General features: G+C 43.9%; 1 protein-coding gene and 1 non-coding gene across 4 annotated transcripts in view; both read right to left on the bottom strand.

Annotated features, from left to right (window-relative positions):
• Positions 1-24,413, bottom strand: part of Sh3d19 (SH3 domain containing 19) — a 203,679-nt gene that overhangs the window by 60,701 nt on the left and 118,565 nt on the right. For 2 of the 3 annotated variants that reach the window (XM_045130990.1, XM_045130988.1), the window contains exon 3: positions 7,816-7,856. In XM_045130990.1, coding sequence (XP_044986925.1) covers positions 7,816-7,856 — 41 coding nt within the window. Of the gene's footprint in view, positions 1-1,853; positions 1,894-7,815; positions 7,857-24,413 lie in introns of all 3 variants that reach the window. The other variant, XM_045130989.1, reaches the window with a different exon arrangement.
• Positions 9,152-9,283, bottom strand: LOC123453904. Its single transcript, XR_006633075.1, has one exon. It is a non-coding gene; the product is annotated as a small nucleolar RNA SNORA68 (small nucleolar RNA).

Consider the following 24,413-nt stretch of genomic DNA (forward strand, 5'->3'; position numbering starts at 1 on the left):
AAAATTCACAGATTACAACAATAGAAAAGATTAACTTACACTGGACACATATAGGATGTATAAATTTTAATATCTCTAATCAGAAAAGTCATTCAAAATGATTTTTTATATATAGAAAAAGGTTAATTATAATTACAGATTTGAATCACAGAACATACAGATTTCAAATATATTGCCCCAAACACATTCTGTGGATCTGAAAATAACTTGAAGAATGAAGAAAGGAAAGATAATTAGATATAAATTGCACAGCAGAAGCATTAAGATTATGACATGAAAAACGACGGGAAGAAAAATTTTAAGTATCTAATCTGCATGATTGCATGATGATAGACTTTATAAGTGTATGGTAAGGAGTGTAGAAGTGGTAACCTTTCGATCTTTTCTGGATGTTTACAACCCTTATGTAGAAATGCCAAAGGTGCGAACCTTTTCCTAACACAGTGTGGTGGTCTGATTCAGGTGTCCCCCATAAACTTAGTTGTTCTGAATGTTAAATTCCCAGCTGATGGAGATTTGGGAATTAACGCCTCCTGGAGGCAGTGTATTGTTGGGGGAGGGCTTATGAGTTTTATAGCCAGTTTCCCCAAGCCAATGTTCGGCACACTCTCCTGTTGCTATTGTCTACCTTATGTTGGCCAGGGGGTGATGTCCACCCTCTGCTCATGCCATCGTTTCCCCCTGCCGTTGTGGAGCTTCCCCCTGAGCCTGTAAGCCAAAAGAAACCTCTTTTTCCCACAAGCTGCTCTTGGTTGGGTGATTTCTACCAGCACTGTGAACCTGACTGCAACACATAGATTACCACATATGGAGCAGTGACTTTTGCCTCAAGTCAAAAGATTCTACGGTTCATGTTTGTCCTAAATTTTACTTTATAAAGCAAATCAATCTAATCTAATATGGAAACGATGTCACAAATGAGGGTCAATTATATCAGAGAGAATATTGTCTATGTTCACAGAGCACATTCTAAACATCCTTTGGGGCCCTTCAGGTACTCCAGTGCAGCGATTTATGCAGCAGGGGAATTTGAGATATAAACTTGTTTTTTTTTTTTTTTTTTTTTTTTTTTTTTAAAGTAGGCTCTCACTCTAGCTCAGGCTGACCTGGAATTCATTATGTAGTCTCAGGGTGGCCTTGAACTCATGGTGATCCTCCTACCTGTGTCTCCTGAGTACTGGGGTAAAGGTGTGCGCCATCACACCCAGCTGAGATAGAAACTATTTCAATCAGTTGCTTTCATCACCTCTCGATTCCTCTGCTTTTCTTTTTCAAGGTAGGGTCTCACTCTAGCCCAGGCTGACCTGGAATTCACTATGTAGTCTCAGGGTGGCCTCGAACTCACAGTGATCCTCCTACCTCTGCCTCCCGAGTACTGGGATTGAAGACATGCATCACTACCACGCCTGTCTCCTCTCTCTTTTCAATGCTACTTATTTGAGAAGGTTGGAAGCATGCATCTCTTATCACGTTTGCCTTTTATTCTCTGTTTTTCTCTGAGTAAGGCTGCCAGAGCTGAGTGGGGTAGAGGCAGGGGCAAGAACGGAAAGTAGGCTGGGGCAGCTGAACCTATGTTGGGTTGGCAACCCAAACCCAGACCTTAACTAGGAAGCTGCCCATAGCATCAATTGGCTTCACTGACTGTTGAGTCGCATCAGAGGTAAACTACACTGAGGCACATCTGCCTACAAAGGGCCAGAGAGGCAAGAGCTCTGCAGGATGCGTCCGATTGGTGAGGAGGTCTCATTGAATCAGGAGAGTATCCCCTGTGTGCCTCAAATCACATCACCATTGAAGCTGAAATCAGCAAAGATGGCATCTTGAAAAGACTTTGTCTTACTGTCCAAACATACCTCTTCCACGGGGCATTTTGCTGTGCACTATTCATGAGTGCTAAGGAAGAAAAAGAAGGGGTTATAGAAAAGGAAAAGATGAAAAAAAAAAAAGAGTGAACCAGCTGCCTATGGTCTATAAGGAATTCTGGAGCAAGACTGGCTTGCTATGTGAACATTTATGAAATAGAGAATATTATCTCAAGGAGAATATTCTAAAGATCACTTTTGGGGAAAAAAGATGGACTGTAGTTTTAGAGGGCAAGGAAATATGTTCTGCAACAAATTCTATGTACAGACCAGCTTATTCACACATATATCCACAGTCCAAAAATTTGCCTGTCTTTTTGTTTTTGTTTGCTTGTTTTTGAGGTAGGGTCTTGCTCTAGCTCAGGCTGACCTGGAATTCATGTAGTCTCAGGGTGGCCTCAAACTCACAGCAGTCCTCCTACCTCTGCCTCTCAAGTGCTGGGATTAAAGGGCCCCATCATGCTCAGCTGTAGGTTTTTTTTTTTAATATTTCATATTTATTTATTCAAAAGAGAGAGAGAGAAAGACAGAGAGAATGGGTGCTCAAGGGTCTCTAGCCACTGCAAATAAAGTCCAGATGCATATGCCACCTTGTGCATCTGGCTTTCATGGGTCCTAGGGAATTGAACCTGGGTCCATTGGCTTTGCAGGCAAATGCCTTAGCTGCTAAGCCTCTCCAGCCCTTTTAAAAAATTTATTTATTTGAGAGACAGAGAGAGAGAGAGAGAGAGAGAGAGAGAGAGAGAGAAAGAAAGAAAGAAAGAAAGAACCAGCTGTAGTTTTAACTATGGTTAAAAAAAAAATTCTAAAGACCATTGGGTAAAATTAGTTACTTCAGTAGGGATTGCTTTTGAAGTACATTTGGTCCTTATAAAGGTAATTTAATATCAATTTTCATTCTTTTAAATCGGTGGCTTTTGACTTGATTCTCCCTTCCCAGGAGGGGTTGTGAGTGACCAGTTCTCCTAGCTCTGACAGCAGAGTGTCACAGAGGGAGTCCAGGGTGACCTCCCGGCCGTGGCTTGGCCCCTTCTCCATGGTCCTCAATGCTTGCTGTTCTCTTCTTGCTGATTTTCTCCATATTCACTCATCTTCACTGTTTCTTTCTTGCTTACAAAACAATGGTCACTTTTTGCCACAGATAAACAAATTAAAAATCCTACATTTCCAAGTAGTGTCTGACATTCTTCCTGATAATTTCTCATCTGCTGATAGCTGTCACCTTAATTTTCAAAGACTAGACAGGTTTTATGTGGCTGTTGCCAGGAGAATAGAATTTGTCACCAATGCCCACACAGACCAATATGCCCTGCAGAGCTTCTCTGTCCTAAGAGGCTAGTCTCTTGTGCATTCTGGGTCAGTGCCACAAAATAAAGTGAATATTCTCAGTTTCATGTATCCATGTTTATACAGAATTTATTTCTTTATTTTGGTTTTTCGAGGTAGGCTTTCACTCTAGCTCAGGCTAACCTGAAATTTACTATGTAGTCTCAGGCTGGTCTTGAACTCATGGTGATCCTCCTATTTCTGCCTCCCGAGTGCTGGGATTAAAGGCATGCGCCACCATGCCTGGCTATTTTTAAACTTTTCTAGTTCAAATGGTTCAATTCTAAATACAAAACTGTCAGTTTATAAACAGCTGAGGTGTAGATTTGTAATGTTGCCATCAAGAAAGAATCCTTCCGGGCTGGAGAGATGGCCTAGCAGTTAAGCACTTGCCTGTGAAGCCTAAGGACCCCGGTTTGAGGCTCGATTCCCCAGGACCCACGTTAGCCAGATGCACAAGGGGGCGCATGCAACTGGACTTCGTTTGTAGTGGCTGGAGGCCCTGGCGCACCCATTCTCTCTCTCTGTCACTTTCAAATAAATAAATAAAAATAAACCGGGCTGGAGAGATGGCTTAGTAGTTAAGCGCTTGCCTGTGAAGCCTAAGGACCCCGGTTCGAGGCTCGCTTCCCCAGGTCCCACGTTAGCCAGATGCACAAGGGGGCGCACACATCTGGAGTTCGTTTGCAGAGGCTGGAAGCCCTGGCGCGCCCAATCTCTATCTCTCCCTCTATCTGTCTTTCTCTCTGTGTCTGTCGCTCTCAAATAAATAAATAAATGAAAAATAAATAAATAAATAAATAAAACCAAAAAAAAAATTTTTTTTTTTTAAAAAGAAAGAATCCTTCTTTGTGGCAGGATTATAAGCTTGGACAGACCCTTGGAGATCCTCCTCCTCAAACCACAGAAAAAGAACCCTTGGCCAGGGAGGGCAAGGCTCAGAGCAGTTCATTTCTCTGAATGATTTAACTCTCAGTGGGGCAGGATAAGTTGGCTATTAGTTCAATTCATTAGTCGATTATGATTAATTATACTAATATAATTAATTAGTTGGTCTAAATCAATACTATTAGTTGGGTATTAATTCAGTGTTATAGATTAGACAGTCAAAAGAAACAAACGCGTAAAAGGATTAGATTATTGTAAACATCCTTGCTATAGAGAGAACCACTTTATCAGTGAAAATCACAATAATAAAAAACTCAATGACTATATTTGTTTGGACGGTATATAAGCAAATGCATTTCACATGAAAACAAAACCATCTGTGGAGTGGACAATTCAGTGCCTAAAAGTCTGGAAGCCTAGGCTCATTCCCAGCTCTCCCCTGTAAAGCCACTTGATCATCCTGGACTCAGTGTCCCAACAGCTGTAAAATGGGGTTAACTAAAATGATGCCAGCAGTGTTACCGTATAACGTATGAGACAATTCCTGACTTATGGCAGGGAAAGAATATTAGCTACATCTTAACTCCCGGAAATATGTTTCTCTTAAAAAGTTTATGAGGGAGGGCTGGAGAGATGGCTTAGCAGTTAAGGCGTTTGCCTGCGAAGACTAAGTATCCCGGTTGCATTCCCTGGGACCCATGTAAGCCAGATGCACAGGTGGTGCATACATCTGGAGTTCATTTGTAGTGGCTGGAAGCCCTGGCGCGCCCATTCTCTCTCTCTCTCACTCTGCCTTTTCCCCCTCTCAAATAAATAAAAATAAAATATTTTTTAAAAAGTTTTTGAGGGTGGGCTGGAGAGATGGTTTAGCAGTCAAGGCACTTGGCTTTGAAGCCTAAGGACCTATGTTTGACTCTCCAGGTCCCATGTAAGCCAGACACACAAGGCGATGCAAGCATGCAAGGAGGCACATGCATCGGGACTTTGAATGCAGTGGCTGGAGGCCCTGGCGCACCAATATTCTCTCTCTCATTAAAAAAAAAAGTTTATGAGGGAAATAAATTTAAAAAAAAGAAAGAAAAGCAAGCGAGCGAGAGAGAAAAGTTAAAGGCCAGGCATGGTGGTGCACACCTTAAATCCCAACACTTGGGAGGCTGGCTGTGAGCTCAAGGTCAGCCTTAGACTACACAGAGAGTCTACCCTGAAAAAAAAAAAAAAAAACAACAACAAAGACAAAACAAGTTAATGAAAGGATGTGGCTTAGTGGTAGAGTGTGCCCAAGTCTCTGAGTTCAATCTCCAGTACTGTTTAAAAAAATAATAATAATAGTGAAAGACCCAGGAGTGGTGACACACACCTGAAATCCCAGCACTGGTATAGCAGAGGTAGGAGAATTGACACAAGTTCAAGGTCAAGTCAGTCTAGTCTACTTAGTGAGTTCCAAGTCAGTGTGTACTGCATAACAAAACCCCGTCACAGGAGGGAAAAAAAAAAAAAAAAGCAGCAAGAAAGAACTTAATGTTAAATCCACATAACAATTAGGAATCTAAGAAAACTAGCCCATGAGAATGAATGCTCAAAGAAACACCCCCATAACTGCCTGGAATTATAATAATACAAAAGAATCTGAAAATCATCTTGTTAAAAAAATATAGCATTGAAAAAAGTAAGATCCGGACTGGAGAGATGACTCAGTGGTTAAGGCACTTACCTGCAAAGCCTAAGACCAAGATTCAATTTCCTAGAACCCACATAAGCCAGCAAGCCAGATGCACAAGGTGGAGGGGAGGGGAGGGAGGGAGGGGGAGGGAAGGGGAGGAAAGGGAAGGGAAGGGAAGGGAAGGGGAGGGGAGGGGAGGGGAGGGGAGAGGAGGGGAGGGGAGGGGAGGGGAAGGGAGGGGAGGGGAAGGGAGGGGAGGGGAAGGGAGGGGAAGGGAAGGGAGGGGAGGGGAGGGGAGGGAAGGGAAGGGAAGGGAAGGGAAGAGGCCATGCATGTCCTGACAGCTCCTCTCCCCCTCACCCAGACAGGGTTTGTGAGGATGACCACACATATTTTGCTCTACTGTCCATTAAAGGTCACAGCCGGACCTCAGATGACAAAAAACTGTCCCCTACCACCCTCTCTGCTTGTACACAGTCACCCTAAATATTTATAGCTACAAGAACTCTGACTACCCCAAATTTCATCTCCTGCCATGAAATTCTTACCTAAAATTTAAACCCTAATTTCCTATTTAATTCCATTCCTGCTTCTTACTTTTCAACACCATTCCCAAGCTCTAAGACATGTTAATATATCATAAATTTTTCATTTTAATACCAAAATTCCCTTCATTATACAACGTAACATTTTTATATTTTTAATTTTTTTTGTTCATTTTAAAAATTTTATTTATCTGAGAGCGAGAGACACAGAGAGAAAGGCAGAGAGAGAGAGAATGGGCACGCCAGGGTCTCTAGCCACTGCAAAGAACTCCAGACGTGTGCGCCCCCTTGTACATCTGGCTAACGTGGGTCCTGGGAAATCGAGCCTTGAGCCGGAGCCCTTAGGCTTCACAGGCAAGAGCTTAACCGCTAAGCCATCTCTCCAGCCTCATTTTTATATTTTTCCAATTCACAAACAACAACAAGAGTAAAGAAACATGCCCTTTTTTTTTTTTTTTTTTTTTTTTTTTTTAGTTTTTAGAGGTAGGATCTCACTTTATCCCAGGCTGACCTGGAATTCTCAGGTTCTCAGGACAGCTCGAACTCATGGCAATCCTCCTACCTCCACCTCCCAAATGCTGGGATTAAAAGTGTGTGCCACCATGCGTGGCCTAACATAGCATATTTTTATGTATTGCCACTTTATAAATTTTCACTGGAATGGTTTAAATGTATGCTCTTCATGACCTGTGGGTAGGCTAAATTCATAGCAAATTGTTACAAATTAGGTTTCTAAAAATAGGTTATATTTTTTAGAGTGCTGATCTCAGCTCAAATAATGAGAAACATCAAAAATTCCAACTTCATTTTTTTTTTCTGTAACAGTTAGTCCATGTTCTCTTTGAAAAAGGGCCCATTCCAGAGCTTTTCATTTAAAGTGTTAAAATCCCATACCAAGAGAAAAATTTAAAGCTATAACCAAAAGGTAAAGACACAAAATATAAATGAGTCATTTTGAAGGGAATTCCACTCAGAGCACTCCAATTTTTATGTGCTGAACTATAAGCCTCATAGGGCACTTGTATAGCTTTAAAGATATTTTGAAGAGAGCTCATGAAAGCAAATGAACAAAAAGGCACTTGGTTTAGTATTTTGCAAAACCAGCAGATGTCTTCAACTGTAGAAAATGGTTACAAAACCTTCCATCAGATCCCAGATACCAAGTACACTGCCAGGTTTGGGTGTTTGTTTTGAGACAGGGTCTCAAGAAGTCTAGGCTGGCCTTGAACTTGCTGTGTAGCTAAGGATGACCTTGAACTCCTGATTCTTCTGCTTCTATCTCTCAAGTGCTAGGACGACAGATCTTGTTTTTAAATGGCTTGATTCTAGAAGGTTAACTCCGAACAACTCTCTTATCAAATAAAGAAAGGTGAAAAATCTCACTGTGTGTCTAGAATGCTTGATTACTTCTTAGAAGAAGCTATATTTGCTGGGTTCTTTGGAAATTCATCACGTTTAGTCACTTGCTGGAAATCTAAACTATCATTTAAAATTATTGCAGAGGAAAACACAAAGCATGAAAAAACAAACTTACATCTCTTGATTACTGCTTTAATGGATGACAAGGGTCCTTGGCTAGGAAAAGAAAGAAAGAAAATGTATTACATATTCAATCAATCCTTTTGAAGAACTTGTTATAGTGTTGGGTCATTTCTGGGAGTCATTGTGGTACCAGGCAGCAGGTTAGGCATACAATAGTTACTAAAAATTAAAAGAAAAAATTCAAATTGCTTTTTATATTAAAATGCTTATAAGACATAAGAAGGGTGATATATCTATAACGTGAATAAGATTTTGCATTGAAAATGCTTTCATAAAAACCTATAAACTGCATCTCCCATGGAGAATATAGACACTTCTTTTTTTAAATTTTTTTTTGTTACTTTTATTTATTTACTTGAGAGCAACAGAGAGAGAAAGAGGCAGAGAGAGAGAATGGGTGGGCCTCCAACCACTGCAAATGAACTCCAGACGCGTGCGCCCCCTTGTGCATCTGGCTAACGTGGGTCCTGGGGAATTGAGCCTTGAACCAGAGTCCTTGGACTTCACAGGCAAGGGCTTAACCACTAAACCATCTCTCCAGCCCTAGACACTTCTTATAATTAGATAGTATTATATTGTGTTTAAAAGATCTGCACATAGCTCTCTCATATATCTTGTATGTCCTTATAGCAAATGCAATTACATTATTTGCATAATCATAATCAATTTGATTTAAGACACAATAGCATTACTTCTCTCTTTTTTGGTCTGTTGAGGTAGGGTCTTGCTCTAGCCCAGGATGACCTGGAATTCACTATGTAGTCTCAATGTGGCCTTGAACTCACAGCGATCCTCTTACCTCTACCTCCCGAGTGCTGGGGTTAAAGGCGTGTGCCAACACACCTGGCTCTTTTTTATTTTATCTTTTGTTTTGCTTTGTTTTTTTGAGGTAGGGTCTCACTCTGGTCCAGGCTGACCTGGAATTCACTATGTGGTCTCAGGATGGCCTCGAACTCACAGAGATCCTCCTACCTCTACCTCCCGAGTGCTGGGATTAAAGGTGTGCGCCACCACGCCTAGTTTATCTTATTTTTTAATATGTATGTGTGTATGCATGTTCATGTGGGGGGGGGTCAGAGGACAACTTCAGGTGTAGTTCCTCAGTAATGCCACTCACCATTTTTATTGAATTAAATTAAATGATTAATTTTTTTCTTTTTTGGGTTTTCAAGGTAGGGTCTCACTGTAGCTCAGGATAACCTGGAATTCACTATGTAGTCTCAGGGTGGCCTTGAACTCATGGCGATCCTCCTACCTCTGCCTCCTCCCGAGGGCTGGGATTAAAGGCGTGCGCCACCACGCCCAGCTTATTTTTTTATTTTTCCAAGAGCCGTGGGACCCACTGGTTCACTTTTTGGGGCACAACACAGCCCCCTGAAGACAATGTGGTCCATTTACTGTCTGCACCTCTATTTAAACCATGGCCACAAGCAGCACTGGTCCTTCGGGGAGGGGGCAAGACATTTTTTTAAAGACAGAGTCTCTCATTAGCCCGGAGCTTGCCAATTAGTGTAGGCTGGCTGGCCAAGTGAGCCCCAGGGGACCACCTATTCTGCTTCCCCAGGACTGGGATTCCCAGTAGGCACCATTGCGCTCGATGTTTTTATGTGGGTCCAGGTCTTAACTCGTGCCCTCATGTTTGTGAGACAAGCACTTTACCAAATGAGCTATCTGCCGGCCCAGCATTTCTTCTTCAGACTTGGAAACATCCCAACCTAACAAAACAATCTACTTGCTGTTCAAAAGCTGATTGATTCTGGCTCTGTCTGGAGAAGTCACAAGCCCTTCTGAGCCTGTGTACTCACTGGTCAAGACTCACTACGTACAAAATATGTGAGATTGATTTTTGCTTTGTTTTTATTCAAATTGGCTGCACAAATTGCTTTTGGAACTAACTAGAAAAAATGTGAAACTATGGAAGTTTAAGGATCTGGAGAAATGAGAGAACTTCTTGTTGATAACATGCTCTTTTCAGATGTTTTCTTTTCTTTTTTTTTAAATTTATTTATTATTTGATAGAGAGAGAGAGAGAGAGAGAGAGAGAGAAAAGGAGGGGTAGAGAATGGGTATGCCAGGGCCTCTAGCCACTGCAAATGAACTCCAGATGCATGTGCCACTTTCTGCATCTGACTTTATGTGGGTACTGAAGAATCCATCCCTTGGGCTGGAGAGATGGCTTAGCGGTTAAGCGCTTGCCTGTGAAGCCTAAGGACCCCGGTTCGAGGCTCGGTTCCCCAGGTCTCACGTTAGCCAGATGCACAAGGGGGCGCACGCGTCTGGAGTTCGTTTGCAGAGGCTGGAGGCCCTGGCGCGCCCATTCTCTCTCTCTCCCTCTATCTGTCTTTCTCTCTGTGTCTGTCGCTCTCAAATAAATAAATAAAATTAAAAAAAAAAAAAAAAAAAAAAGAATCCATCCCGAGTCATTAGGTTTTGCAGGCAAGCATCTTAACCACAGAGCAATCTCTCCAGCCCCCTTTTATATTTTTAAATTTATGTTTTTTAAAAATATAACCTGTTTTTTTTTTTACATAGGTTAAAACTTCAAGAATACACAATAGCATATCAATTCATTTAAATGGAGTGTTCTTTAAGAAACTACTATGGTTTAAATGTACCCCCCAAAACATGTGTTAGAAACTTTAAAAAAAATTATTGGGACTGGAGAGATGGCTCAGCCATTAAAGGTATTTGTTTGCAAAGCCTGCTGGCTGGGTTCAATTCCCCAGCACCCATGCACCTGAAGTTCATTTGCAAAGGCAAGAGTCCCTATGCTCCCATTCTCATTCTCTCTCGAATATTTATTTATTTGAGGGGGGGGGGGGAGAGGGAGAGGGAGAGAGAAAGAGAGAGGGAGAGTACACATGGCCTCTTGCCACTGCAAACAAACTCTAGATGCACATGCCACTTTGTGTCAGGCTTTATGTGGGTACTAGGAATCAAACGGGCCATCAGGCTTTATAAGCAAACCTTTAACCACTGAGTAATATCTCCAACCCATGTGTTATAAATGTAATCCCCAATTAATCAGTGTAAGAGGTGATTAGGCCATAAGGGCTCTATCCTCAGAACAAGAAAGGATTCATTATAACAGAGATACTCAGCCCCAGCTGACACATGTTGCCTCTTGCCTTCTTTTTAAAATATTTTATTTATTTGTTTATTTGAGAGAAAGTGAGAAAGAAAGAGGCCAGATAGAGAGAATGGGCACACCAGGGCCTCCAGCCACTGCAATAAGACTCCAGATGCATGTGCCACCTTGTGCATCTGGCTTACGTGGGTCCTGGGGAATCGAACCTGCACCCCGGGCTTCGCAGGCAAGCGTCTTAATCACTAAGGCATCTCTCTAGCCATCTCTTGCTCTCTTGCCTTCTGCCAACAAGGAAACCCTTTCCAGGCTCCAGTCTCTCAATGCTGGCCATTCTGGTCTCCAGAACATGAGCCAGAAAAGTTCTGTTCCTTGCAGGTTCCTACGTCTGTGGCATTCTGTTACAGCAGCAGAATGAACTAAAACTACACTGTTGTGTCAGGCTAGAAGGAAAGTTAAGCCGTGGGAGCTCTCTGACTCCATGAAGCAAGGATTGCCACAAGAAGATAGAGTTGTTTCATAACACTGCTTTTAGAAAGAGAAAGGCTTTCTATGTAACATATACTTGAAAGTAGAATTAGCATGAGGTAATGTAGAAGAAATAGGTACCCTAGAAGTTTGCAGGAGGAAACTTGTTGGTGAGACAGTGAAGACCATCTGTGTAGCTGACCTCATGCCCACGGACTCAGATCCAGGCATGCAAAAGTCAACATCTGTGCTCAGGGGCCGGGCTGAGAAAGCCTTGTCATGTTTGGGCCCTGTGTGTCATGCCAAGGAGAAGGGCTGTTTGAGAACACGCTTGTCTCCCAGCTCACTAACTGGGAGTGACACTATTACCCTTTGTTAGCCCTGCGGCAGAGGAAGGTATGTTGGCTGGGGTAGAACTCGGCAGATGTTGTAGGTTGAGCTGCGTCTTTCTCTGCAAAGATGCATGTTGGAGGCATTGCCCCAGTACCGCAGCATGTTTGTTTGGACATAGAGCCATTACACATATAATGAGTCAAGATAAAAAGCACACTAGGGGCTGGAGAGATGACTCAGCGGCTAAGACGTTTGCCTGTCAAAGCCAAAGGATCCCGGTTCGATTCCCCAGGACCCACGTGAGCCAGATGCACAAGGGGGCGCACGCGTCTGGAGTTTGTTTGCAGTGGGTGGAGGTCCTGGCGTGCCCATTCTCTTCCTCTCTCTGCCTCTTTCATCTCTCAAATAAGTAAATAAAATATATTTTAAAAAAGCACACTAGGACAGCATGTCTATAGTCTAGTATGAACGGATCTGTGTAGCTCTGTCTTCGAAGCAGAAAGGCAAAGTTTGATGTGGCAATGAAGGCAGGCATAAAGGGATGCTGTTTTAAGCCAAGAAGCGTCAAAGACAGATGGTGAGCCGCATAAGGTAGGAAGAGGCAAGGAAGGATTCAAACTGCCCGTGGATTTCAGAAGGAACACAGGCAGGCAACACCTTGATTCTAGCAGGGAAATTCTACTCTGAGCTTACAATGTCCTGGCCCTTGTAGAATTATTCCAGGCCTTTTGCCTTCCGCTTTTTAAAGAATGGCTAGCCCTTGTCAGCTGCCAGTGCTCAGGGTGACAATAAAATTACTCCTGAAATGTGGCAGTTAGAGCCTTCCCAAGAGGGAAATGAAGAGCTAGGGGAAATGACTTTCAGATCCCAATGGGGAGAACCAAAAGTTAAGGTCAGGGTAGAACTGTCTCAGGTCTGTCTCACTGTCTGCTGAAATACCTTCCCTGAGGACACTGGAAGCTCCCTAGTTGTTAAAAGTCCTCTGCTAAAAAAATTTCTTTGAAAGTCCTCTGCTATCCTTTATTCCCACTCCTGCTCAGTGAGCTCCTCTCAAGATTTTTTTTTTGTTGTTGTTGTTTAATTTTTATTTTGTTTGTTTTTCTGAGGTCGGGTCTCATGCTAGCTCAGGCTGACCTGGAATTCACTATGTAGTCTCAGGGTGGCCTTGAACTCTCAGTGATCCTCCTACACTCTGCCTCCCTGAGTGCTGGGATTAAAGGTGTGCGCCACCACGCCCAGCTTCCTCTCAGGTATTAGTATGTCACTTCCTACCATTTTGTACTTACACAGCTGTGGCTGCTAATGTGTTCTTAAGAAAGAAAATTACATTTTAGAAGTTTCTTAAAATTCCTAATGATGAGATTCCTGTGGTAGAAATGATGGTAATAGCTTACTGTATGTACAAATTACATGATTTTTTTTTTTTTATAAATGAGGAAACTGAGGCTTAGAGGTTAGTCATCGTGCCTGGCATCACACCTGGCTGACATGAATTCATTGAAGTTGATGCCACTCTGGAACTCTGGGAACTCAGGCTCAGGTGGATGTGTTAAAGTTTTGGGGTGTTCCATGAGGTTCAATATATAGGCGACTCTCTCAATCATGAAGCTAACCAAAACAAATATTCTCACTGAAATCTCATACCACACTTGGCAGATGCAGAAGAAAACAAAACAAAAGTTGCTACATATAATATTCTGGTGTTAAAAGCAACAGCAAAGTTAATCCAATTTCTATTTGGATTATGTCTTCCTTATAACAAAAGATTTTTTTTTTTTTGAGACAGGATCTATGTGTAGCTCAGGCTTGAACTCACTATGTTGGAGGCTGGCCTAAAACTGTTTTTATTTTATTTTATTTTTATTTAATTATCTACAGTTTTGTTTTTGTGGTAGGACACTGTTCTAGCCCAGGCTGACCTGGAATTCACTATGTAGCCTCAGGCTGGCCTCGAACTCACAGCCATTTTCCCACCTCTGCCTCCCGTGTGCTGGGATTAAAGGCGTGCGACCCCATGCCTGGCTCACATGATGTGCTTTGACTGGGTGTGCTGGCACATGCCTATAATCCCAACACTCGGGAGGTTGAGGCAAGAGGACTGAGAGCTTGGGGCCTGCCTGGGTTCAATCTCCAATGGCACAAACTGAAGTAGTGATGCATGCGTCTCACAGCAGCACTCAGGAGGTGCAGGCAGAAAGATCAGAAGTTTAAGGTCACCCTCAGCAACACAGTGAATTTGAAACTAGCTTGGGATATATATGACCCCGTCTCAGAAAAAATTATTGATGTCTAATTGCACCAACTTTGACAGGGGTGCTGGAGAGTGAACCCAGGGTTTAGCGTGTGCTGGACAAGCACTTTACCCAAGGCTGAACATCTGAGAGCTACTATGAGAACACCAATTGGGCTGCCCTACAGTTATCATAAGCCTACTGTCAAAAAAATATTTTACATTCCGGTTAGAATGACTGTTCCTGCTTATAACCTTTATGAATGTCACAATGTATGCTGTCACATACCTAACGTTTTGTAGAGTGGAGGCAAAACAAAGCCCACAGGACAGAACACATATAGGCTTCTGTGATGTGTTTTTATCCCCAGTGGAAACACAGATCTCTGCTCTTTTGGGTCATCCTTCTAAGATGCTGTTCACAACATGGCCATGGTGATCAGTGGCTCTACAGATTTAGTTTCCTATTTCTTGAAGTCTGTGAAAAGAAAATCCTATAAAATGTTCAAACAGGGGTGGGGAGATGGCTTAGCAGTTAAGCACTTGCCCATGAAGCCTAAGGACCCCGGTTCAAGGCTCGATTCCCCAGGATCCACGTTAGCCAGATGCACAAGGGGTCGCATGCATCTGGAGTGCGTTTGCAGTGGCTGGAAGCCCTGGTGTGCCCATTCTCTCTCTCTCCCTCCTTCTCTCTGTTGCTTTCAAAGAAGTAAATAAAAATAAACAAAAAAAAATAAAAAATGTTCAAATATTGTGGAAGAGGCTTTCAATTGTTATTTATAACTAGGGCACACTGTAAATTGGAATATGTTACCCTGTCCTGAATTTTAAATTTTTCCTCACACATGCATGTCTTTTTTCTTCCTTCCTTCCTTTTTTTGAGAAATATATATATTTTTTTATTTATGTATTTTAAGAGTGTGTGAAAGAGAGAGGCAAATAGAGACGGGCACACCAGAACCTCCAGCCACTGGAAACACACTCCAGACACATGTGCCACCTTGTGCGTGACTTACGTGGGCCTGGGAAAATTGAACCTGGGTCCTTTGGCTTTGTAGGCAAGGGCCTTAACCACTAAGCCATGTCTCAAGCCCTCTTTCTTTATTAAGGTAAGGTCTCACTCTAGCCCAGGCTGACTTAGAATGAAATCTACAGTCTATGGGTGGCCTTGAACTCATGGCCATCCTCCTACCTCTGCCCCCAGACTTTAATCCCCCAGGGATTAAAGGCGTGCGCCATCAAGCCCCCTCATCCGCTACTTGCCTTGTAATGGAGTCTCTTTACTGACTCCAGAGCTTTGGTGGGTTGGCCAGCCCCAGTGATTCTCCAGTCTCTGCTCCCTGCAGGACAGAGGTGTGTGGACACAGCTCTTCACGTGGCTTCTAGGGAATTCAGCAAACTCAGGCTCCCTCTGGCCCTCAGGCCAGCCCAGGAAGGGCTCTTCACTGCTGAGCAATCTCTCCAGTCCCCTTTTTCTTCATTACATATACATGACTTGATTCCCTAATTAGCCTGCTAGTTTCTCAAGTAGAAATAATGGCTTTCACTCAGTTTTACAGCACAATTCAGTATAAGTGTACCATGTGCTTACTGAACTAATGTGAACTCAATCCTACTCAGACAGAAGGAAATGTTAAGTGAAACTGCCCCGCTGAGTCCACCCACACCCGATCCGCGTTAAGAAGCAGATCTTCAGGAATCATTTCGCTGCTGGTTCTGTCCGGCTGGGCTCAATTACCAGCTTCATCCCATCGTATGCACATCATGCTTGCCCAGAGCGGCTGGGTCTAATGCTTAAAAATAGACACTTTTTCCCTGAGCATGGCTGACACCTGCCTGTGATCCCAGCCATAGGAAAGTGAAGGTAGGAGGATTGTGAGTTCAAGGTCAGCCTGGGGATAGAGCTCAGTGGCAGACTGAGAGCAAGGGACCATGTCCTGGGTTCCACTGTCAGAACTTTAAAAAAGAAATCATATAAAATACAAAACATGACCTTGACAAGCACCTGGTGCTTATTCTTGAACATTCCCTCTGCAACGGTGAATGCTGGTCTGATTACGAGACGATGTTTTAGATTTCAATAGTTTGCAACAGATTCAGTACCTGAAATGTACATTCACAGAATTTCAGGGGTACTTCTGCCCTTTCCTTTTTTCTCACTATACACTACCTTCCAAGCCTGTCTCTTCAAAAGTTAACACTCTGGTGGCTGCTAATCAACAGGGCACAAACTGTTCACTGACATGCTGCTGATTTCGAACCATGTGTAATTCAAGTGTAGTAATGGAATTCAGAAGAAACTTCACCCAAAAGGGCTTGCTGTATGAATGGTGCACAGGTACCACTTGGTTTGCAAAGAAATTGGGAACATTGTTAAGTTAGCATCTGAAAACAGAGCGCTATTGTAACACGTGCGATGTAATGTCTAATTAACCTCTAGTGGCGAACACAAAAAAGCCAAGAGCTAAAGGGCTGACGTAGAATTATGTTCAATAAAGGATTATTGAATGAACCAAGGAGTTAAGTCACCAGAATAAATCTTTTCTGGGTTGATAGCTTTCCTCCACAGTCAACCTAAAGTGATATAAAGAATGTTCATAAGATGGGGGGCTGGAGAGATGGCTTAGCGGTTAAGGCGCTTGCCTGCAAAGCCAAAGGACCCAGGTTCAATTCCCCAGAACCCACATAAGCTAGATGCACAAGGTGGCGCATGTGTCTAGAGCTCATTTGTTGAGATTGGAGGCCCTGGCATGCCCATTCTCATTCTCTTTTTCCCTCTAAAATAAAAAAATATTTTTTTGGGGGGGAGTTTCAAGGTAGGGTCTCGCTCTAGCTCAGGCTGACCTGGAATTCACTATGTAGTCTCAGGGTGGTCTCAAACTCACAGTGATCCTCCTACCTCTGCCTCCCGAGTGCTGGGATTAAAGGTGTGCTCCACCATGCCCATCTTATATAAACATTCTTCTTAAAAAATATTTTATTTTTGGGCTGGAGAGATGGCTTAGTGGTTAAGCGCTTGCCTGTGAAGCCTAAGGACCCCAGTTCGAGGCTCGGTTCCCCAGGTCCCATGTTAGCCAGATGCACAAGGGGGCGCATGTATCTGGAGTTTGTTTGCAGTGGCTGGAAACCCTGGCACGCCCATTCTCTCTCTCTCTCCCTCTTATCTTTCTCTCTATGTCTGTTGCTCTCAAATAAATAAATAAAAAATGGACAAAAAAAATTTTTAAAAAATTTTATTTTTATTGCTGGGTGTGGTGGCACATGCCTTTAATCCCAGCACTTGGGAAGCAGAGGTAGGAGGATTGCCAAGAGTTCAAGGCCACCCTGAGACTACATAGTGAATTCCAGGTCAGCCTGAGCTAGAGTGAGACTCTATCTCAAAAAGCCAAAAATAAAATAAAAAAAGAAGTATTTCTGCATGGTATTTTCTTTGCTGAATTATAAATCCCTTCTCAAGTCATACACATGTAGGGATGGAGCTGCACATAAATCATTAATTAAAAAATTACAGCCAGCTTTAAAAAATTAAAGCAGTTCATAAAAGTGTTCTTGACAAGTTTGCATTCCCTGGTGTGGTGGTTTGACACCATAAAAGTGTTCTGAATGCCAGGTTCCCAGCTGATGGAGACTGAGAATTAATGCTTCCTGGAGGCAGTGTATTGTTGGGGGCAGGCTTAAGAGTATAGCCAATGGCCCCTTGCCAGTGTCTGGCACACTCTCCTGTTGCTGTTGTCCACCTGATGTTGGTGAGGAGGTGATGTCCACCCTCTGTTCAAGTTGTCATTTTCCTCTGCCATCATGGAGCTTCCCCTCAATTCCATAAGCCAATATAAACCCTTTTCTTTCCCACAAGCTGCTCTTCGTCAGGTGATTTCTGCCAGCAATGCGAACCTGACTGCCACACATGCCAAACATATTTTACACCATATGTAAGCAAACCTCATAAAAATGCACTTGTCCTCTTAAACTCTATTTAACAACAGCTTGTGAGGATGTGAAGATGCGTTCTTAAAATTAAAAAAAAAAAAAAACTGGGCTGGAGAGATGGCTTAGTGGTTAAGTACTTGCCTGTGAAGCCTAAGGACCCTGGTTCAAGGCTCAATTCCCCAGGACCCACGTTAGCCAGATGCACAAGGGGGTGCACACATTTGGAATTCGTTTGCAGTGGCTGGAGGCCCTGCCGTGCCGATTCTCTCTCCCCTTCTCTCCCTCTCTCTCTTTCTCTGTCTGTTGTTCTCAAATAAAAATAAACAAAAAAATTAAAAAAAAAACTGAAGACACACTCTGTTCCGTCAGTCCTGGCATCCTGGTTTCAGAAGCCATATGCAACAGGAAGACATACATCTCTTTGGGCCCTTTCTTAAGGTCTTCAGTGAGGTCCTTGTAGCAACTCCTGTGGCAGATATAAGACTGACAGGAGACAGTGCCTGGGAAGAGAAATTAGGGCACAGGAAGCTTGGTGAAAATTCAGAAGTCACATGGTCAGACTAAAGAACAAAAAAAAAATTAAAGACAGATGCTTCCTACGTTACAGTCCAGTTTTGGAGCCCTAACACCTACACAACAAGAAACAAAGATCAAGTCTGAACACTCTGTTCGTGGATGAAAACTACTCGTGACGCAAGGAAAGGAGAAACCTTGTTATAACATATGGCTTCACATCTACTGAGAGAGAACTGCTTTACGGGGCTTTTTTAAAAAAATTATTAAACATAAACTGGATACTTTAATGTGTTGTTTATTCTCAGAACATAAAATCTAGTTTTCTCTTGGTCCTATTACATAGAACAGAAGATGGAGGGCTGGAGAGAGGGCTCAGCAGTTAAAGGTGCTTACGTATAAAACCTGATGGCTCAGGTTTGATTTCCCCCGTACCCACAAAGTGGTGCATGCCCCTGGAGATCATTTACAGTGGCAAGAAACACTGGCATATCCATTCATTTTCTTCTCTTTCTGCAAATAATTAAAAAAAAAAGATGGAGCAGAGAAAGTGGTAATAAACTACCTCCTGACTTGCTATGCAACCCAGAGGCATACCTAGTAATGCTTTTTGATGTCAGACATGAGGAGAATAGCACTTATTTCTAATGTTTCTCACTCTACGTTTTTCTTTTTTTGAAAGGGAAGCAAAGTTTTATTGAAATCGAAATTAAAGCTGTCCTTGACAGAGAGGGGTCTTGGAAAACTGGATGATCCCTAAACATATCATATTAAGGCCATAGCTTTAAATTTTTTTAATTTTAATTTTATTTTTATTTATTTATTTGGGAGTGACAGACAGAGACACACACACACACACACACACACACACACACACACACACACAGAGAGAGAGAGAGAGAGAGAGACAGAGACAGAGACAGACAGAGAGAGAATGGGTGTGCCAGGGCTTCCAGCCACTGCAAACAAATTCCAGATGCATGTGCCCTCTTGTGCATCTGACGAACATGGGTCCTGGGAAATTGAGCCTCGAACAGGGGTCCTTAGGCTTCACAGGCAAGTGCTTAACCACTAAGCCATCACTCTAGCTCCCACATTTTTAATTTTTTATTAACAACTTCCATGATTGTAAACAAGAGCCCATGGCAATTCCCTCCCTCCCCCATTTTCCCCTTTGAAACTACACTCTCCATCATATCCCCTTCCCCTCTCAGTCTCTCTTTTATTAATTTTTTAATTTTTATTTATTTATTTGAAAGTGACAGAGAAAGAGGCAGGGAGGGAGAGAGAGAGAGAGAGCGAGCGCCAGGGCCTGTAGCCACTGCAAACAAACTCTAGACGTGTGCGCCCTCTTGTGCATCTGGCTAAGGTGGGTCCTGCGGAATCGAGCCTTGAACCGGGGTCCTTAGGCTTCACAGGCAAGCACTTAACGGCTAAGCCATCTCTCCAGCCCCTCTCTTTCATTTTGATGTCATGATCTTTTCCTCCTATTATGATGGTCTTGTGTAGGTAGTGTCAGGCACTGTGAGGTCATGGATATCCAGGCCGTTTTGTGTCTGGAGGAGCACGTTGTAAGGAGTCCTACCCTTCCTTTGGCTCTTACATTCTTTCTGCCACCTCTTCCTCAATGGACCCTGAGCCTTGGAAGGTGTGACAGAGATATTTCAGTGCTGAGCACTCCTGTCACTTCTTCTCAGCACCATGGTGCCTTCTGAGTCATCCCAAGGCCACTGCCATCTGAAAAGAGAAGCTTCTCTTTGGGGACGGCTTTGGTCTCGGCTATGCTGCACTTCCGCTTGTGTCCCTCTTTGCTGCGCCGTGGGCTCAGCTAGGCTGGCTGGCTGGCTGCTCTGATCGCCTGTGCCCGGTGCTGTGTAGGTCATCCCCCTTCCCCAGGCCTCTGCGCTTGCTGATGCTTGCACTGGCGGTGGGGGAGGGGAGGCTGTGGATGGTGGCTAACGTTCTCCCGCCGGTCCGCGAGATCCTCTTCCTCAGGAGCCGCTCCTCCGTTCTTCCCGCTGTCCTCCCTTCTTGAGTTTGCACAAAGGCCGGGGCGAGTGGAGAGTCCCCGCACCTGCCTCTTCCTGCAGCTCAAGCCGAGCCTGGCCGCTGTGGCCCTGCGGACCTGGCGGCGTTGCTGGAGCCGCTTCTGCCTGCCTGCGTGGGCTCTGGACGCTCTGGATCTCTCCTCCTTCTCTGCTCCGTTGATAATTTCTTATACTCCTCACTTTTCAGTAGAAGAGTGCATTTTGCTGGGTTTTTTTGGCTTTTTCTCCCCGAGGCTGCTTTAGAGTGGTTTCCTATGCCACCATCTTAACCAGGAGTTTTGTTTTTGTTTTTGTTTTTTATTGTATGTACAGAGGTAAAGAGAAGAGAGACAGAATCAGCCCGTGGGTGTGCCAGGGCGCCTCTAGCCACTGCAAACCAAATGCATGGGCCACTTTGTGCATCTGGTTCTACAGGGTACTTGGGAATCAAACACAGGTTGTTAGGCTTTGCAGACAAGTGCCTTAACCACTGAGTGATCTTTCCAGCCCTCTAGTTATAGCTTTTAATTATTATTATTATTTTTTTGGTTTTTTGAGGCAGGGGCTCACTCTAGTTCAGGCTAACCTGGAAGTCACTATATATTCTCAGGGTGGCCTCGAACTCATGGCAATCCTCCTACCTCTGCCTCCCAAGTGCTGGGATTAAAAGCGTGTGCCACCACACCTCGCTCTATCTTTTTTTTTTTCTGAGGTAGGGTCTCACTCTAGCCCACGCTGACCTGGAACTCACTATGTAGTCTCAAAGTGGCCTGGAACTCACAGCGATCCACCTACCTCTGCCTCCCAAGTGCTGGGATTAAAGGCGTGCGCCACCATGCCCGGTGATCTATCTTTTTAAAATGCATATGGTGTGTGTGCGTGCATGTGCCACTGTGCACCTGAGGTCTCTTGGGGCGCTTGTCCTCTCTTCCACTCTATTTGAGACACAGTCTCTCTCTTTCTGTTGCATGTGTGCCTGGTTAGCTGGCCTGGGACGTCGAGATTCTTCCCACTCCAATTCCCCCCGCTGTGGGCATGATGGGATCAGGGGCATTCGCCACTTCCCATCTGGCTTTTGTGGAGGATGAAGAACTGAACGCTGTCAGGAAAGCTTACAAACCCACACCTTTTACCACCAAGCCTCCGCCCCAGCCTCTGAATTATCTTCTTATTTTTAGGGTTCGTGAACAAACCGAACAGTTTTGAAAAAACCTGAGCAAGGTGAATCCTATTCCTTTGGAGATAACGGAAAAGTCAAAGGAACACATGTAGTATTTATCTTATTATATAGGTCATTTTAATTTTAAAAGCATATAAATGCCACAGGAAAGAAAGTAAAAAGGACGAGAGCAGGAAAAGAGAAACGGGCTTCGTGTATAATCTGGTGAGTTTATCAGTATAAAAATAGAAGAATTACTTATGGAAATCTTGACGAGAGAGCTGTATAACATTGGTCTCTGGTATCTACTTGTGACGTGGCAAAAGAAAAGAAAAAATCAGTAAAAATCTCAAAATTCCACAAGCAGCGTGTGTGGTTTGATTCAGGTGTCTCCCATAAAATTAGGTGTTCTGAACGCTAGTTTCCCAGCTGATGGAGATTTGGGAATTAAAGCCTCCTGGAGTCAGAGCATGGGGGGGCGGCTTATGGGTGTCACAGCCAGTGTCCCTGTTGCAGTCAGGTTCCTATTGCTGGTAGAAATTACCTAGCCAAGAGCAGCTTGTGGGGAAAAGAGGCTTATTTTGGCTTACAAGCTCGAGAGGGAAGCTCCATGATGGCAGGGAAAACAATGGCATGAGCAGAGGGTAGACATCACCCCCTGGCCAACACAGGTGGACAATAGCCACAGGAGAGTGTGCCAAACACTGGCATGGGGAAACTGGCTATAACACCCAAAAGCCCACCCCCAACAATACACTCCCTCTAGGAGGCATTAATTCCAAAATTTACATCAGCTGGGAACCTAGCATTCAGAACACCTGAGTTTATGGGGGACACCTGAATCAAACCACCACATTCTGCCCCTGACATCCATAAACTGACAACCATACATGATGTAAAATGCAATGCATTCATCTAACTTTAAAAGTCCTCATAGTTTTTTATCAAATCCAATGATGTTCATACATCCCCATAGTCCAAGATCTTTTAACTGAGCTATAACACCAAAAAATAACCTCAAAAAACACCATAATGGCACTGGATAAACATTCACACTGCAGAAGATGGCACTGGGCTTAGCAAAGAAACATTCAGCCAATACAAGATTTAAAACAGCTGGGGCAAACATCAAACTGGGAAGTCCAACAACTCTAGTCAATGACAAATCTCCAAGTCTGATAATTCTAACCAGCAACAACTCTCTGGCATTCCAATTTCACCACTCCAGCTAGGCTACTCATAGTCCTGGAAAACTTCATCGGGGCCGGCAGCTCTCCTTGGCAGCCATCTCATGGTCCCGGCATCTCCACTGGTCTCCACTGCAAGCCACGGTTCATCCTCATGGCCCCATGGGGTCTCCATGCAGGCAACGAGCAAACCTGCTTCACACTGCCCATGGCCATTTCCAAAACACAAGACCGTGTTGCAAACTCAATGACCCTCTTTCCAGCATTTCTTATACTCCACGATACCAGGTAGGGTGCCCATTTGTTAATCCAGGGGGAATAAAGCAGACTTTAAAGAATAGGACACTCCTTGAGCACTCAGGCTCCTTCAAAAGAGTCTACACTCTTCCTGTTGCCCCAGTGCAGGTCAGCTGGCCCAATCTGAAAGGTTGTAATATCTCAAACAACTTGGAGGTGGATGGGCAGCCATTTTGGCCCCAAAATTTCATTTTTTTTCTGTGCCACATCCCTCTGCTCACACCAGTTCATTTCTACGCAAAGCAACCATGCACAACTTCTCGGGACCTGGGCATAACAGCAAGCCTCACAAACTGCTAGGCCAGTCCAAGCAAAGCTATTTCTCACCCTCATAAACCAAACCTCACAGTCCATAGTTCTTACTGTGATCAGGTCTTTCAACTTTGACCAGAATAGTCCATCAAGCTGTACTTACAGCACTGCAAGGCATCTCTTAGGCCATGGTTTCAAATTCTTCCACATTACTCTTGAAAATCAACACCAAAAGGTTAAAGCCACACAGTCAGGTGTCTAGCAGCAATCCCACTCCTCAGTACCACTTTACTGTTGCAGTCAGGTTCGTATTGATGGTATAAATCACCCAGAAAAGAGCAGCTTGTGGGGAAAAGAGGTTTATTTTGGCTTATAGGCTCAAGGGGGAAGCTCCACGATGGCAGGGGAAAATGATGGCATGAGCAGAGGGTGGACAACACCCACTGGCCAACATCAGGTGGACAATAGCAATAGGAGAGTGTGGCAAACACTGGCTTGAGGGAACTGGCTATAACACCCATAAGCCTGCCCCCAACAACACACTCCCTCCAGGAGGTGTTAATTCCCAAATCTCCATCAGCTGGGAACCTAGCATTCAGAATGCCTAAGTTTATGGGGGACACCTGAATCAAACCACCACAGTCCCCTTGCCAGTGTTGGGCACACTCTCCTATTGCTGTTGTTCATCTTATGTTGGCCAGGGGGTGATGTCCACCCTCTGCTCATGTCGTCGTTTTCCCTGCCATCCTGGAGCTTCCCACTCGAGCCTGTAAGCCAAAATAAACCTCTTTTTTTTCCTACAAGCTGCTCTGGGTTGGGTGATTTCTACCAGCAATGCAGACATGACCGCAACACAGCTGACAGTAGGAACTGAGCTAGGAGAAAGTATAATCAAGCTGCACGTGCCTGCATGTGCACCTGTGGTAAGAGGCCTCAGCTCATCCTGTGACATTGTGCAAAAGAGATCATCAGCACCTTCGCAATTAACCACTGACATAACCGTCTCTCCACAACCAAAACCTGACAACTTTATGTTTCTCCATTCTTGGTTGTTGTTTTTTTTTTCTCCTTACATTTTTGTTTTTCGAGGTAGGGTCTCGCTTTGGCCCAGG

Source organism: Jaculus jaculus, chromosome 12 (genome assembly GCF_020740685.1).
Source record: "Jaculus jaculus isolate mJacJac1 chromosome 12, mJacJac1.mat.Y.cur, whole genome shotgun sequence".
Lineage (NCBI taxonomy): Eukaryota > Metazoa > Chordata > Mammalia > Rodentia > Dipodidae > Jaculus > Jaculus jaculus.